At 45.8% G+C, this 12,611-nt stretch overlaps 1 protein-coding gene across 1 annotated transcript in view; it reads right to left on the bottom strand.

The window, feature by feature from the left end:
• The window catches only part of ADAMTS5 (ADAM metallopeptidase with thrombospondin type 1 motif 5), a 48,078-nt gene extending 38,018 nt beyond the window's left edge, over positions 1–10,060 (bottom strand). The window contains exon 1 of the mRNA XM_061453746.1: positions 8,531–10,060. Coding sequence (XP_061309730.1) covers positions 8,531–9,463 — 933 coding nt within the window. The 5' untranslated portion in view covers positions 9,464–10,060. The remainder of the gene's footprint in view (positions 1–8,530) is intronic.
• Between the last annotated feature and the right edge of the window lie 2,551 nt (positions 10,061–12,611).

The following is a 12,611-nucleotide window of genomic DNA, read 5'->3' as shown; positions in this document are numbered from 1 at the left end:
GCTATGCTTTGAATAGGAAGCATGTCCTGAGTCTTCCAGTTTTCCTTGAAGGCTTTAGTCCTCAGTGATTGCATGAAGATGATTTTTTTTAAGCTAATGTTGATATTGTCAATTGACACTTAAGCAGACTACTGAAGACTACATTATGTTTGTAACTCATAGTCTCATTTTTCATATCTCTTGCTGCTGCACTTTTTGAACTATGTATTTCTATTCATAGCATCACATAGCATATACTATATATGTAATTGAAGCCTATTCAGTTGTGTCTCTGAGGCAAATATTCCAAAAAGTTTGATATTGGTTCAAGTCACCATTCCCTAGCTACATGGTCCTTGCCAACAGCATGATTTTGAGTGATGTTATTAAAAATCATGCCTGCTTACACTTCCACAGATTGAAACTTTACGGCAAAATTTCTTTTGACTTAAGCCTCGTGTAGCTATGCTTGCCATGCACTTTTTGTTACCAGCATCAATTGTTATACTTTTAGTTTCCCTGTGCAGCCTTAGAAAGCAGTCTCAGACTTCAATGAAGTAAAATATTTTATTTCCCTTGAAAATCTTCTTTTTTGGTGGTTGTTGTTACAACAGGCTTTGATGTAATGATGCAATCTAACAAAATCTGTGTAGGTCTCCTCAACTTGTCATATTCCAGCTAAAGCACTAAGAAAACAGGGACTCACATGATACTTAAAACCAGTTTCCAATGATTATTTCACTGTGGTGTGTGGCTTCTATTAAAAAAGTTAATCACTTACTCAGATCTGTATACTCATGTAATTGCCTCCACATAGTGGAAGAAGTTTCGAAGAATAAGTGTTTCTTGATACTTCTAAAGAAGAAATGCAGAGTCTGGCCCTTGATCTGCATTACAGATCTGCATTAGAGTAGTTTCAAAATAGAAGAATGCATTTGCTACCCAGGCAGCAATAGAAGTTAAGACTTAAGCTTTGGCAAAGAAATGACTTAGGAAAACTGAGCTGTACATCATAAGACTAATAGTTAATTAGATGGCTTATTAAAGGCCAGGTTTTCTTGGCATTCATAAGTACATCAAGAGCCACTGGCTGTTTGCCATGTATACGTGGCATTGTTCTGAATGAAGATAACTGTCACGGCACCCTGCTGGAGCAGCTTATTTATTTTACCTGAAACCCTTTGATTTGTGCAGTAGGCTTAAAACCAAGAATAAACTGGTTACTGAAACCTGATACCAGGCCAGAGCCCATGGACTTGATCCAAAATAGGATTTAAGCACCAACATGGACAGTTTGGTGGAATGTAAGAACAAAATTGACTCACATGCCCTCTGGTCTTTGAGTTACCTGCCTTTCACAGGGTGTTCATTTTGTGACCTTATGGGCCCCAAAGTGTCACAGTTTTACATCCTGAGTAGTTTAGCACCTAGCTTTTACTAAAGCTTGATTGGCGTTGAGATGATTAATGTTTCTCCATCTTTGCCCCTGGGGAAGCTAAGACTACAGATGTTCTTAGATAAGATGTATGAGAAGCCAACAGGATTAGGCCACACAGCTGCACATCACTTTCTTTTAAAGCATAGCAAACAGCTTTCATATCTCTGTGTGTTTCTTTGCTTGCTGTCTGGTTTCTTTACAATGGCTCACCAGTTAAAGCCTTTGCCCAATACGAAGGTGATACAGCTTCAAATTCCTTTCCAAGATAAGTGTACTTAGGAGCCTTCTTCTTAGGAGACTGCCCTATGGTATACACCAGACTGAGGCCTACAGTGAAGGTCTGCACATGTCAATGCATGCAGGGAGTTGTGGCTCCGTGTGCCAAAAGTTTCCCTAGCCCAAGCTGCAGTTAGTGCTTACTTTGTGAAGCGACCTGATTTTTGGTCCCTATTCCTCAGCCTGCTTCTGTATTTTTACACTGAACAGTCCTGCAGTAAATTACAGAAACAGCCTGGGAACCCAGACCGCCTTGCTTTTAGTGGTGCACTCCAGTCAGTGGCTTCAGGTCACGATTTCTCTCCTTCTCACCATATGAATCTTGAATTACTTGCTAAACAGTGACATAGCTTTGGTCAGAGGGGTGGAAAGTTTTCTTAACACCTGGAACAGCTTACAACCTATCGGTTAAAGACCTCTCCTGGGAGGTGGGCAATACAGACCTAAAATCCCTCAAGCAGAGGAAGGAATTAAATACGACTTTCCGACTTCCTGCAGCAGTGCTCTCACCACAGCCCTGTAAAGGCAGGGTGGGATCAGGCAGTATTCAAGACCCACGCATTCCCCCTCCTGCATGCCCTTCTGCAAAGTGGGTGAAAGTTTACTAATGTCATAGCAATGCTGAATGGCACATGTGGAGGAAAGTAAAGTTCACCCAAACAGAAAGGATTGTGGGCATCACCCAAGGAGTGCACGGTGCCTGGAAGGCAAAAGGAGCATGACACTGAAGTTGACAGACAGCAAAAGGTACACTGGAAATAAGAGCTAACTGTTGAAAAAAGTAGTTAGGGCATGGTCTATTTTACCCCTCAGGCAATATTATGACACTTAACAGAGAAGCTTTATAAGCCAAAATTGTGGAATGCTGCCCTGGAGGAAGCCATGAGGTGGATGGCTTCACTTTCATCCCTGGTGAAAAGCTATCCTCCTGAGACACTGGTGTGTCTTGCTTATGGGGATGTCCACGTAAGGGCACAAGACGGCCTGGCCACCACTGCGAAGAAAGGAAGGACTCCTGCCAGATTCACTGGGACAATGCTTTGTCCTTCTCCTGTGGCCGTATTTTGAGACGATGACTGAAGCCTGGTTACCTTTTGAGGAAAATGAGAATGGTGATACCTTTCGTATCTACTAAAACAAAAATCACGTATTTTCCTCGTAGTTTAACTTAAAAATTGATTGAGGCCAACTTGATGCTAGGTTTGCAGCAGGAAGATTGAAACTTACCCCAGAAGAAACTATGTGGGTATCTGTGAAGGTTTAGAAGAACTGTCTTGTTTTCGGTAGATAATGTCTGGCTGAATGAAGGCCAAGGGGCCCCAGAGGAGGAGGAGAACATCCTCAGATGAAGGACATATAACTCATTAGTGAGAAGCTGGCAATGAAACTAACTTTTAAGGTGTGCAGAAGGGAACTGCCTTCATTATAATACTAAAAATCACATCCCCCTAAGGTAAGAGACCCTTGCCCACAGAGACCCTTACTCACAGAACATTTGTAGTGAAATAAATCTATACTGTGTCTTTCAACAGAGATGAGAGAATGTAAGAGCCAATGGTTGCATATTACTGACCAATCATTGTAACTGGGAGTGCACTACCTTGGAACTTTTGTGTACAAATGTAAGGAACAATCCGCATGGGGTGTGCTTGATTTGTGGAAATGCACCACCAAGCACCGTGCAGAATAAGCAGTGTTTCCTCCCACACCACAGTGTGTTTCAAGAGCTCTCTTTCAGACAGGCAACAACCTTCCTTTCAGGTCCTTCCTTTCAGGTTAATATGATAAATACAGACCTCAGTTTGGGGCATTTGAATATCAAATGTACAGAGCACGCTTTCTGAATTCTAAGGAAGGTGACATTCAAGGAAACACAATGTATGCGTGATGCCTTGTTGGGCTCAGTTTAGCATATGCATGCTATGCTACACTTGCTGGTTTCAGAAACTATCTCCTTACCAAACTGGATGTTCTTATTCTTCCCTTATATGGTACAGGGGACCCCAGGCACTCCTCATCCAAGAACAGTGCAACAAAGTACTAGAAATAGAGCCTAAACTGGATTACTGGATTAAGTTTTTATGCTTCGAAGAGAGATTTATGAAGCTCCCCCCCCCCCCCCCCCCCCCCAAGCATAGAAAGAAAACACAGCAGCACAATGCAAACCACAGATTATTTAAAACTACAGACAAAATGCACGTAAAGCATTTGGACTCTATCAGGAGGAGAAGGGCAAACAAAGTTTCAGTAGTGAAACTGGTAGCTGGTGAACAACTTAAAATGTGCAACTTAACATGCCCAACCCATTGCTCCTCTGTGGGAAAAATCCAGAGCATCGCTGTAGGTTAATGTGAACCATGTTACTTCTGCACAAATTAGGTCCTACTTTATTTTCCCAAGGGACATTATCTAAATATTAGATTTGCAACAAAATTGGTGAAAATGCTATTAAACTGGTAAACACATCAGACTATTATTTCTTCAGAGTAATAAACATTTGTGAAATATATGATTCTATTGACGGCTCGTGCAGTGACCTGTTTTACTAATATGGGATAATAATTGTGGGAAGATGATAATATAAAAAAGACAAAAAAAAAAGGAAGAACTAGAGCCAAGGAAAGCATGTGCTCCATGCAATGACAGTATCATCTGTAGAGCTGAGATAATCAAAAGCTTGCTGTTAAATTTCAACAGCATTGTCAGATTGACAGTTAAACTAAATCATACACACAAGACCCATATAATTACTGTGTAGAAAAAAGCGGGACAGAAGCCTTTGGCTTGAGCATGAAGTTTTTGTTAGAGCCAGGCATGATGGCGCTATCACGGATGATGCTAACAAGCACTTCAGAAAGTATTTTTTTCTTGCTCTTGTTGCCTGTATCTACTGTGAGAAATATCCGTTTTAATTTTCACATGATTCAGAATTGGGGGAAAAGGAAAGCAAGAGAACTGGATTATGTCCAAATGCATTCAATAGTTCACTTGAAATTTAACTAAGGGTCACTAATGAAATAGACTGGATGAATTCTAGAGGATAATTACAGAGCAGGCTAGACCTTGGAAAAGAACAGTCTGAGTTCAAGTGCAGTTTGCAAGTCATGTCCAACATGTTTTTCTACTGTGACAAATAATCTACCAAGTATTTTGTTGCACCCATAAAAACCTGAAGACTCTAGATAACCTGTTTCCAGCTTCCAAGAACTGTTCACAAACAAAAAGCCTGAAAAGGACTAAATTCTAAATTTGCTGTTGACTTCACTGCCATTGGGAACAAAGCAGGGGAAGAAGACTTTACAAGCTCTTCCTCCTCCCCACCAAACAGATGCTTCTCCACTGCCTCACAGTGCAAAGGACTCACCTGGCCATCAGATGATCACCATATTCCATGGAAGATTCTCTGAGGATGCATGAGGCCCAAAAATTTACAGCTGCTGTCAAGGACTCAGCCAGAAAGTAGTCAAACAGCAGGCGACCTATGTATTCTCTACGGTTGCAAAGGCCAAGCCACCTTAGAGAGCTCTCTCTGGTTGTATTAGAAAATCATCACCTGTTGGTACTGACAAGTCAGACCTCTGTCAAGATTGATGCTGGCCATCATGGGTAAAAATGAGATTTTGAGACCACTGGGAAAATACACTTCTTATTAGATTTTGGGAACTTAACCAATCACTGTGGAACCTGAATAAGTTTCTGTGATACTTAGTGATAGATAATTTCTGTGCCCATTGAAGGCTTTCCCAACCTCCTACCCAGGTGATAATAACAACCAGACACATTACTGTAGATTTCCTTGCAGCTACAGAGCAAATATAGGATTTGGTGCAGCTAATGGATAGCTACATGGCCCTTGCCACTATTGATACGCAATACAGAACCTTAAAATAGCTTTAACGTGCTGTGTATATCACCCAAAACTGAACTCATGCTCATATTTATTTACTATTTACTATGCTCTGCAGCACTATTGCTTTAAAGCCCTTATCAAATTAAGTACAGATTATGACTGAAAGTGAGTGGATGTTTTAATGCAGAATCACTAAATCTCCTTCTAAAAATCTTTCAGTATAGGAAGTACTTCCTACTATGAATGATGATGTTGATTATAATTTGAACTACCAGTACTAATTTTGTAATGAGGGAAAGCTGCCAGCACACTCTTAATCTGTCAGTGGTTATTATTTTATCTTTAAACAAGCAATGACAACAGAAGAGGAGGAAGTGATGGTGCTGAATTCTGATGGAATTTTTCCTTTATAAGGACCTCAGTAAAGCTGGTATCTTTTCAGAGCCTCTTTTGGTGTCAGAAATAGCATCCAAGTAAATGTCACTCCAGAATGAAGATAATTAGTATATTAGAGACTTGTATGACAACAAGCATTTAGATTCTAACTACATGTAAACAGTTACATACAGCTGAGGACATGCGTTCAGCTGACAAATGATTTGCAAATATTATTCTGTTGACAGAGACATGAAGTTCATGGTGGCCTCAGTCAGTAAACAAAGACGGAAAATGCACCTCACACATTTACCCCATGCCTAAAAAACAAGCCATTTAGAAGAAGACATCTGGATGCTCAAAAATTAGCATGACGGTATTCAGAGCCCATCAAAACATGCAGCCATGGCTTGGCGTCTAGTAGCTAAGCAACGTACTTCATACATTCAAAACATAGTTGTAAAAGTTGGATCCTCCTGCCAATTGCTGCCACTCTCATTGAAAAGCTAGACTGGAAAAAATCTCTCTTTAGTTCAAAGTGGGGTTGTTTTCTCCGGGAAACACCTCTACTGCTTTTTCATCCTTTAACCCTTTTTGTATTTACATGCCAGGAGGAGCAAATAGATTCATGTTGACATTTCAAGTGTAAGCATATAAAAATCCTGTGGACTCATGCATACTCCTTGCAAATAACATCGTGAACACATGTAGCAAGAAACTATGCTCTTGTTCTTATTGAGTCTGGCACTGAAACATAATGCCAAACAACATGTGTGTGCACACAGAAAATCGTTAAAGTAGATTAAGTTATATTGAACTGCACTGAGGAGCTAATCCCATAGTTAAACCTGTTAAAATGTGAACCAAGAAAACAGTAGCCTGTGCTTTTTCTTTGCAAATCATTTACATCCCTAAGTAACAGTACAAGCAATATTTGCATCTTAAGAGATCACAAGAACTGTGACATTTTGTTTAGTTTAGATACTACTTACATCCAAACGAGTTAACTCTAGGCATGGAAGATGCTTTGCTCAGCCGTCTTTGCAAGTGGATTACTGATCAGCAGCACACCCTTACTCTGGCAGCAGGGCATCCATACAAAGAATTACACATAAGCATCTGTAAAGCAAGTGCTCTTTTCATTCCCATCCTATCTCAATCCAAATTAACTTGGCAATTGATGTTAAGATTCACAGTCTGCCACCCTAAAAGTTTCTGAATTGTAATAAATCCCAGAGAAATAAATGAGAATACTGTCAGAGAAAAACAGTTTGGTGAAGTGATGGATTCTGACACAGGGTTAATTAATAAGCCATTAGAAAGGATGTTTACAGCAAAAAGTGAGAGCATTCTGACCCAGCCTAGGTAGCCTGTTTTCATTCAGATTATAACGATAAAAAAATGAAAGCTTGCAAATTGGACCAATGGGACTTAAACTGCTAAAAAAGGCTCCCCCTTTACAAGTGATGCCTGACTGACACAGAACCTAATGTTTCAACTATTTACAGCTATAAAAGCAAGCCAGGCACTTTTTTTTTCCCTTCTGGAGCAACTCCTTCCACAAACCATCCAAAGCATCCTTTTTGGCAGGCTCCTCTGATGCAGAAAAGCAGGAGAACTCAAATGAACGGAAAGTCATGCAGTTATTTTTTTCACACTTGGGGAAAGGAAGAAAACACCAAACCCAAACCGCTGAAGGGATATTCTTACAGAACTTCATTGCATAAACTCAGCCACAAGTCTACTGGAGCAATGTCCCTTAACGACCTCTGGCAATGCAATTAATTAACAGCTGGGCACTGAGCAAGGTTCAACTCTGCATGGGTAATTCCAGCCAGATCCGACCCACAGTTGATCAGGACACCCATTTTTCACTTTGAGAAAAAGACTTCATCCCCTTGCTACCAGCCAACTCACTCAACTTCTGCAGCTCTGTTTACCTGTGGTTTGCGTTTACGTCCTACCCTTGAACCACAAGTGCTGCTGCCTTCCAGTGCGGTGGAGCTATTCTTGCTGGAAATAGCATCTCAATGCACTCAACAAAGAAGCTGCATGCACTTTTAAGGTGTTCTCCCCCATTTTCACTAGCAGGTTTGTTTAGGGACTAATTTAGGCTAGGGAGTGTTATCAGCCCTTTTTGCCCAGACCACCTTCCCAAGAGAGAGAGGGGCTGTGTGTGAAACATCTCACTGAGGAAGATGGAACAACATCATCTCTCAAGCAGAGATAAGTTAGGTGGCCTCAGCCAAATTTCCCACTCTGGCAAATTACCACCTCTCCACCCTGGCAGGAGTCCCTGCGCTGCACTGGCATGAATGGGTGCGTACCCACACTGGGGATGACCTTGCTGGGGAGAAGGTCACACAAATGCAGACACAGTTTACTGGCTTTTCAACCCCTCTTCCATCCCTAGCAGCTGTGCACATGGGTATCGATCCCCAAGACACATTACAACCCACTGGAAATGTTGAAGATGCAAACAGAGAAGCAACCACTGAGCAGAGCTGGTCAACATGGCTGAGTGCCACCAGGCTGGTCTTGCTGTGTCCCAGCTACCCTACAACACATGGTTCAAGGGACACCAAGTAGCTCTCAGTTGGGGTGATGCCTACCTCGCGGGTGAAGAAGATGGCTGCATCATAGTGCTCATCATGGTCATCATCGAGGCGGTTGTGCTGGTGCTGCCACTTGCAGAAGTTCTTAAGAGTGGTGGCAGCGTTCCTGTTGACCTCCAGCCCCTTCTCCTTCTCGCCGAGGGCCACCACCTTCACCACTGCCAGGCGGACGTGGTTCTCCAGGCTGGCATGAGCGTAGAGCCGAGAGGCGATGGAGGCCAAGGTGAGCAGGTAGTGCTGCAGCCCTTTCCCGTACTTGCGGACCATGGAGGCGTCGGCCACCAGCAGCAGCTCCACCTGCCGGGCCCGGGAGACGGAGCGACGCCTCCTCCGCCGCCGTCGCCCGTTCTCCGACAGCGCCGTCCCGGCCGGGTCTTGGGTCTCGCAGCTGGTGCGGGCCGGCACCGTCTCGAAGCTGAAGCGCTCCCTGCGGAAGAGATGCGGGGCTCGGGCCGGGCCCTCCCCGTAGATGTGCGGGCCGGCCGCCTCCCGGCCGCGCCGAGCCGGCTTCACGGTGTAGCGGGAGCTGCCCACGGCGAAGAAGCCGTCGAGCCCGCCGCAGAGGTTGAAGACGGCCAGGGAGCGCGGGCTGCCGTCCACCGTGCCGCGGTAGTAGCAGCGCGGAGGCGGGCCGTCCCGCGGCCCCACCGCCCCGTCGCGCTCCAGGTCGAGGAGGAAGCGCTGACCCCCCGCGTAGAGGACGTATCCCGCCTTGCCGCCCCCCGCGTAGGTCGGGTCGAGGCGCTGCACGACGCCGCTGGCCCCGTGGGGCGGCCTGGGGGGAGGGCCGGGCCGGGGCCGGGGCCGGGGCGGCGGGTGCGGGGAGGCGGCGGGGGGCGGTGGCGCTACGGCGGCGGCAGGTGCCGGCGGCTGGGCCAGAGCGCGGTGCAGCTCGGCGGCCAGCAGCAGGGAGAGCAGCCTCAGGAGCATGCTTGCCTGGCCGTCAGGAGCGGCCGCAGTGGTAATGGTAATTAATAGTAGTAATAATAACAACAGGAATTGGGGAGAGGGGTGGAAAAGAGCCGGTCCGCGGAGCGCGGGAGCGTCGTCAAGGGAGGTAGGGAAGCGGATAGGAAAGGGGGGGGGGGGGAGGAAAAAAGAAAAAAAAAGAAAAAAGTTCTCCCTCCCAAACTCGAGTCAAGTGTGAGTGAGAGAGAAAAAAATGTCAACAAAAGCCGCTCGCTTGTGAACTTTGTGTTTCTCTGCAAGGAAGAGCCGGGAGCGCATGGAAGAAGAGAGGCAAAAAAAATCCAAATCACTGCTGCTGGGGGGGCAAGGCAGGGAGAGAGAAAAAGGAGGAGAGGAGGCTCGGAGCCGGCAAGTAGAGAAGTTTGAGCATTTCCCACTCCTCTTCCACTTCTCTGCCGTAGTCACCGTATCATCGCCAGCAGCAGCAGCAGGGGCGGGGGGCAGGTCTGCTGCGACTCGGCACTTTCTCGGGCTCCGGTGGGCTCCCTTTCCTTCTTTTGCCCCCTTTTGTTTTGCAGAGGAGGAGAAGGGGAGAGAAGAAATTCAGGCTGTACAAATCGCCTCGTTCGTCTCCGGTGAGATGGTTAAAAAAAGAAAAGAAAAAAAAAAAAAAGGAAAAACCCAGAAGCGGAAACCGTCCCGGATTTTTGTAAAAACCCCCTCCCTGTATCTTTTCTGTTGTTGTTGTTGTTATCCCCAGTCTGTCGATGTGAACAAGAGGAGAAGGGAGAGAAATGTGAAGATGAGAGGAGGTGGAACAATGAATTTATAGCGGAATGCCATCCTGCAATGGCAATTTCAACAATTCGTCACTCAGGCTGCCTCTTAAAGGGAGAGCTTCAAAACCACCACTCCCACACTTCCTTCTCATTTAATCAGAGGGAGAAACTTGAGGGGAGGGAGAAAAGGGGGGGGGGGGAAGGGGGGGCGGCTGCGAGGGGAGGAGAGAGGGAGCGGGAGAGAGGGCGGCAGGAGAGGGGAAGAGCGGGAGGAAACCGGGGAGGGGAGAGAGACCGGCAGGGGAAAGAAATGTGTGTGAAAGACGCGAGGTTTCCCTCGAATCGCTTAAAGCCACAGTCACCCGGGGCTGGACGTGTTCCCGCCGGCCGCGGACGGCGGAGCTGCGCTTACCTCGCGTCCTGCCCGCTCCCCGTCTCTCCTGCCTGAGGCTGCCGTTCATTTTGCACTGCTTGGCGAAGGAGGCAGGTTTACGGCGGGATCTCGGGAGGGAAGCGGTAGAGGGCTCTTCCGAGCGTGCCGGTGATGCGGAGTCCCGTGGGGCGGCCGGGGGGAGCGGAGCGGCTGCCGCTGACCTCCTGTCTGGGCTCGGCCCCTGCCCTTGCCCGTGCCCCTTTTTGGGTCAGTGGCAGCACCGCATTTCCTCCTTTTGTCTGGGCGGCCGCGACTCGTCTGCCTCGAGCCTATCATTAAGTCGAAGCAAGCTGTCATCTAGTTTGGGCCGACTGTGATTTCCCCCGAGCCCCCGAAGAGGAGGGAGGGCGGGGAAGAGTTAATGCTTGCTTTGACCTTTCGAATGACTTCAGATACTTAGATCATCCCCCCGCTGACTGACACACACTTCAATTCACCCTGTCCCCACATCTTCCTTCCCCCGCTTCGTGATCGGACAGGGACACCACAAAGAGCAGATGCCTGCATTTACTTCCTCATCTGCACTTTCCACCTTAACATTGCCCACAGAGCGAGAGAAGACTGGCAAACGGCTCGCTCTTTGCCGGGAAGTCAGCCTGGGTTTAGGGAAGGTGAGGGGAGCAAGACACCAGAGGAGTCAGAGTCCACCGGCTTTCCTCCTGTTGAGGACCCAGCATCACCAGGTGCCTTGTTTTCCACAGAGTCACACACACATGGATGGGAAACGGAAGTGCTTATTAGCTCATGTTTCCTCTCCACATCCCAAGGTGGGTGCCAGGAGCAGGTGCTCTCTAGCTGTGGGACTCCAACGGGAATACAGCTCTCCAGTCTCGTCCTAGCCTGCAGACAGCATCTCAGCCTGAGCACTCTGGTCTGTGAGGGAATAGCATGTACATCTGTAACACTTTGCAGAATTGGGCGTGGTGTTGAGGTGGGCCGAGAATGGCAGGCCAGCACCTGCCTCTGTAGCTTGCAGAGGCTGCTTCAAGAGTCTAACACTTCTGTAAAGAACAGGTTAACTAGTGCCACAAACGTTGCAAAAAATAATATACCCACGTAAATGATTACATTAACATTACCCTGAGGTTATGCTTATGAAATATGTAACACACCAAAGTTTTGCAGGTGCTCGCTCTTCTTTTTCCGTTTTTCCAGAAATGGCGATACCTGCAAACAAAAGTTCACTTCTCAGCCTCCTGGTATTTCTTTTTCTACGTGTCAGTATTTTATCATCACCAAAAATTCTTGACTGGAGTCAGTAACTTCCAAAATTAAGAGTTATATATCAGGAAGGTCAAATGACATTTTTAGGGCATTGGTCTAGGACTATTCATCATTTTTAAATTTAAACATTTTCTCAATTACTTTAAACTACTTATAAAGTTAAGACTGTTAAAAAAAAAGTGACTGAAGGGTGGAAGCGAGAGAGAAAAAGGTGGCCTATTTTGATTTTTGAAAAAGCCTGTATTTTGTCTCCCACTTTACCTTGGATGGCTTTTACTTTTCATTTGAGCCTAGTAGGTATCCGTTCAGCACCAACAATATTTTTAGTGACTTCACTGGGACCTGGTCAAGGCCTGGATTCACATATATGTCTGGATCCAAACTCCCAGATACCTCTGGGAGAGGTACTAAAGATGAGATCCAGGATAAGGAATGTAGTTTGGGTAACAACTTCAGAAACTCTCATTAAAAAAGTGTTAGTTTGTCAATGAAAAGGCTTATGGTGCACAAGAGGCCATTGTAATGTTCTCCCATGCTACAGCATAATTCCAACTGTCCAGCTACATAGACTAAGAAAACCAAGAATGCTTAGAAGGGTTAGTGGTAATTAAATGGTCTCTCTCTCTGCTTGTCTGTTGTGTTGTCTTTGATTTCCCAAATGACAGGAAAACTTGTCTAAGATTCCATAATGCCCTGTTTCACTGAGCAAGGATGTAGGCTTTCCAGGAAGGTA

Source organism: Pezoporus flaviventris, unplaced genomic scaffold (assembly GCF_033815535.1).
Source record: "Pezoporus flaviventris isolate CSIRO_AGI_PZ_B2104156 unplaced genomic scaffold, CSIRO_AGI_Pfla_v1 ptg000015l, whole genome shotgun sequence".
Taxonomy (NCBI): domain Eukaryota; kingdom Metazoa; phylum Chordata; class Aves; order Psittaciformes; family Psittacidae; genus Pezoporus; species Pezoporus flaviventris.
The sequence above is the reverse complement of the archived record's forward strand: the minus strand, read 5'-3'. Positions and strand labels throughout refer to the sequence as shown.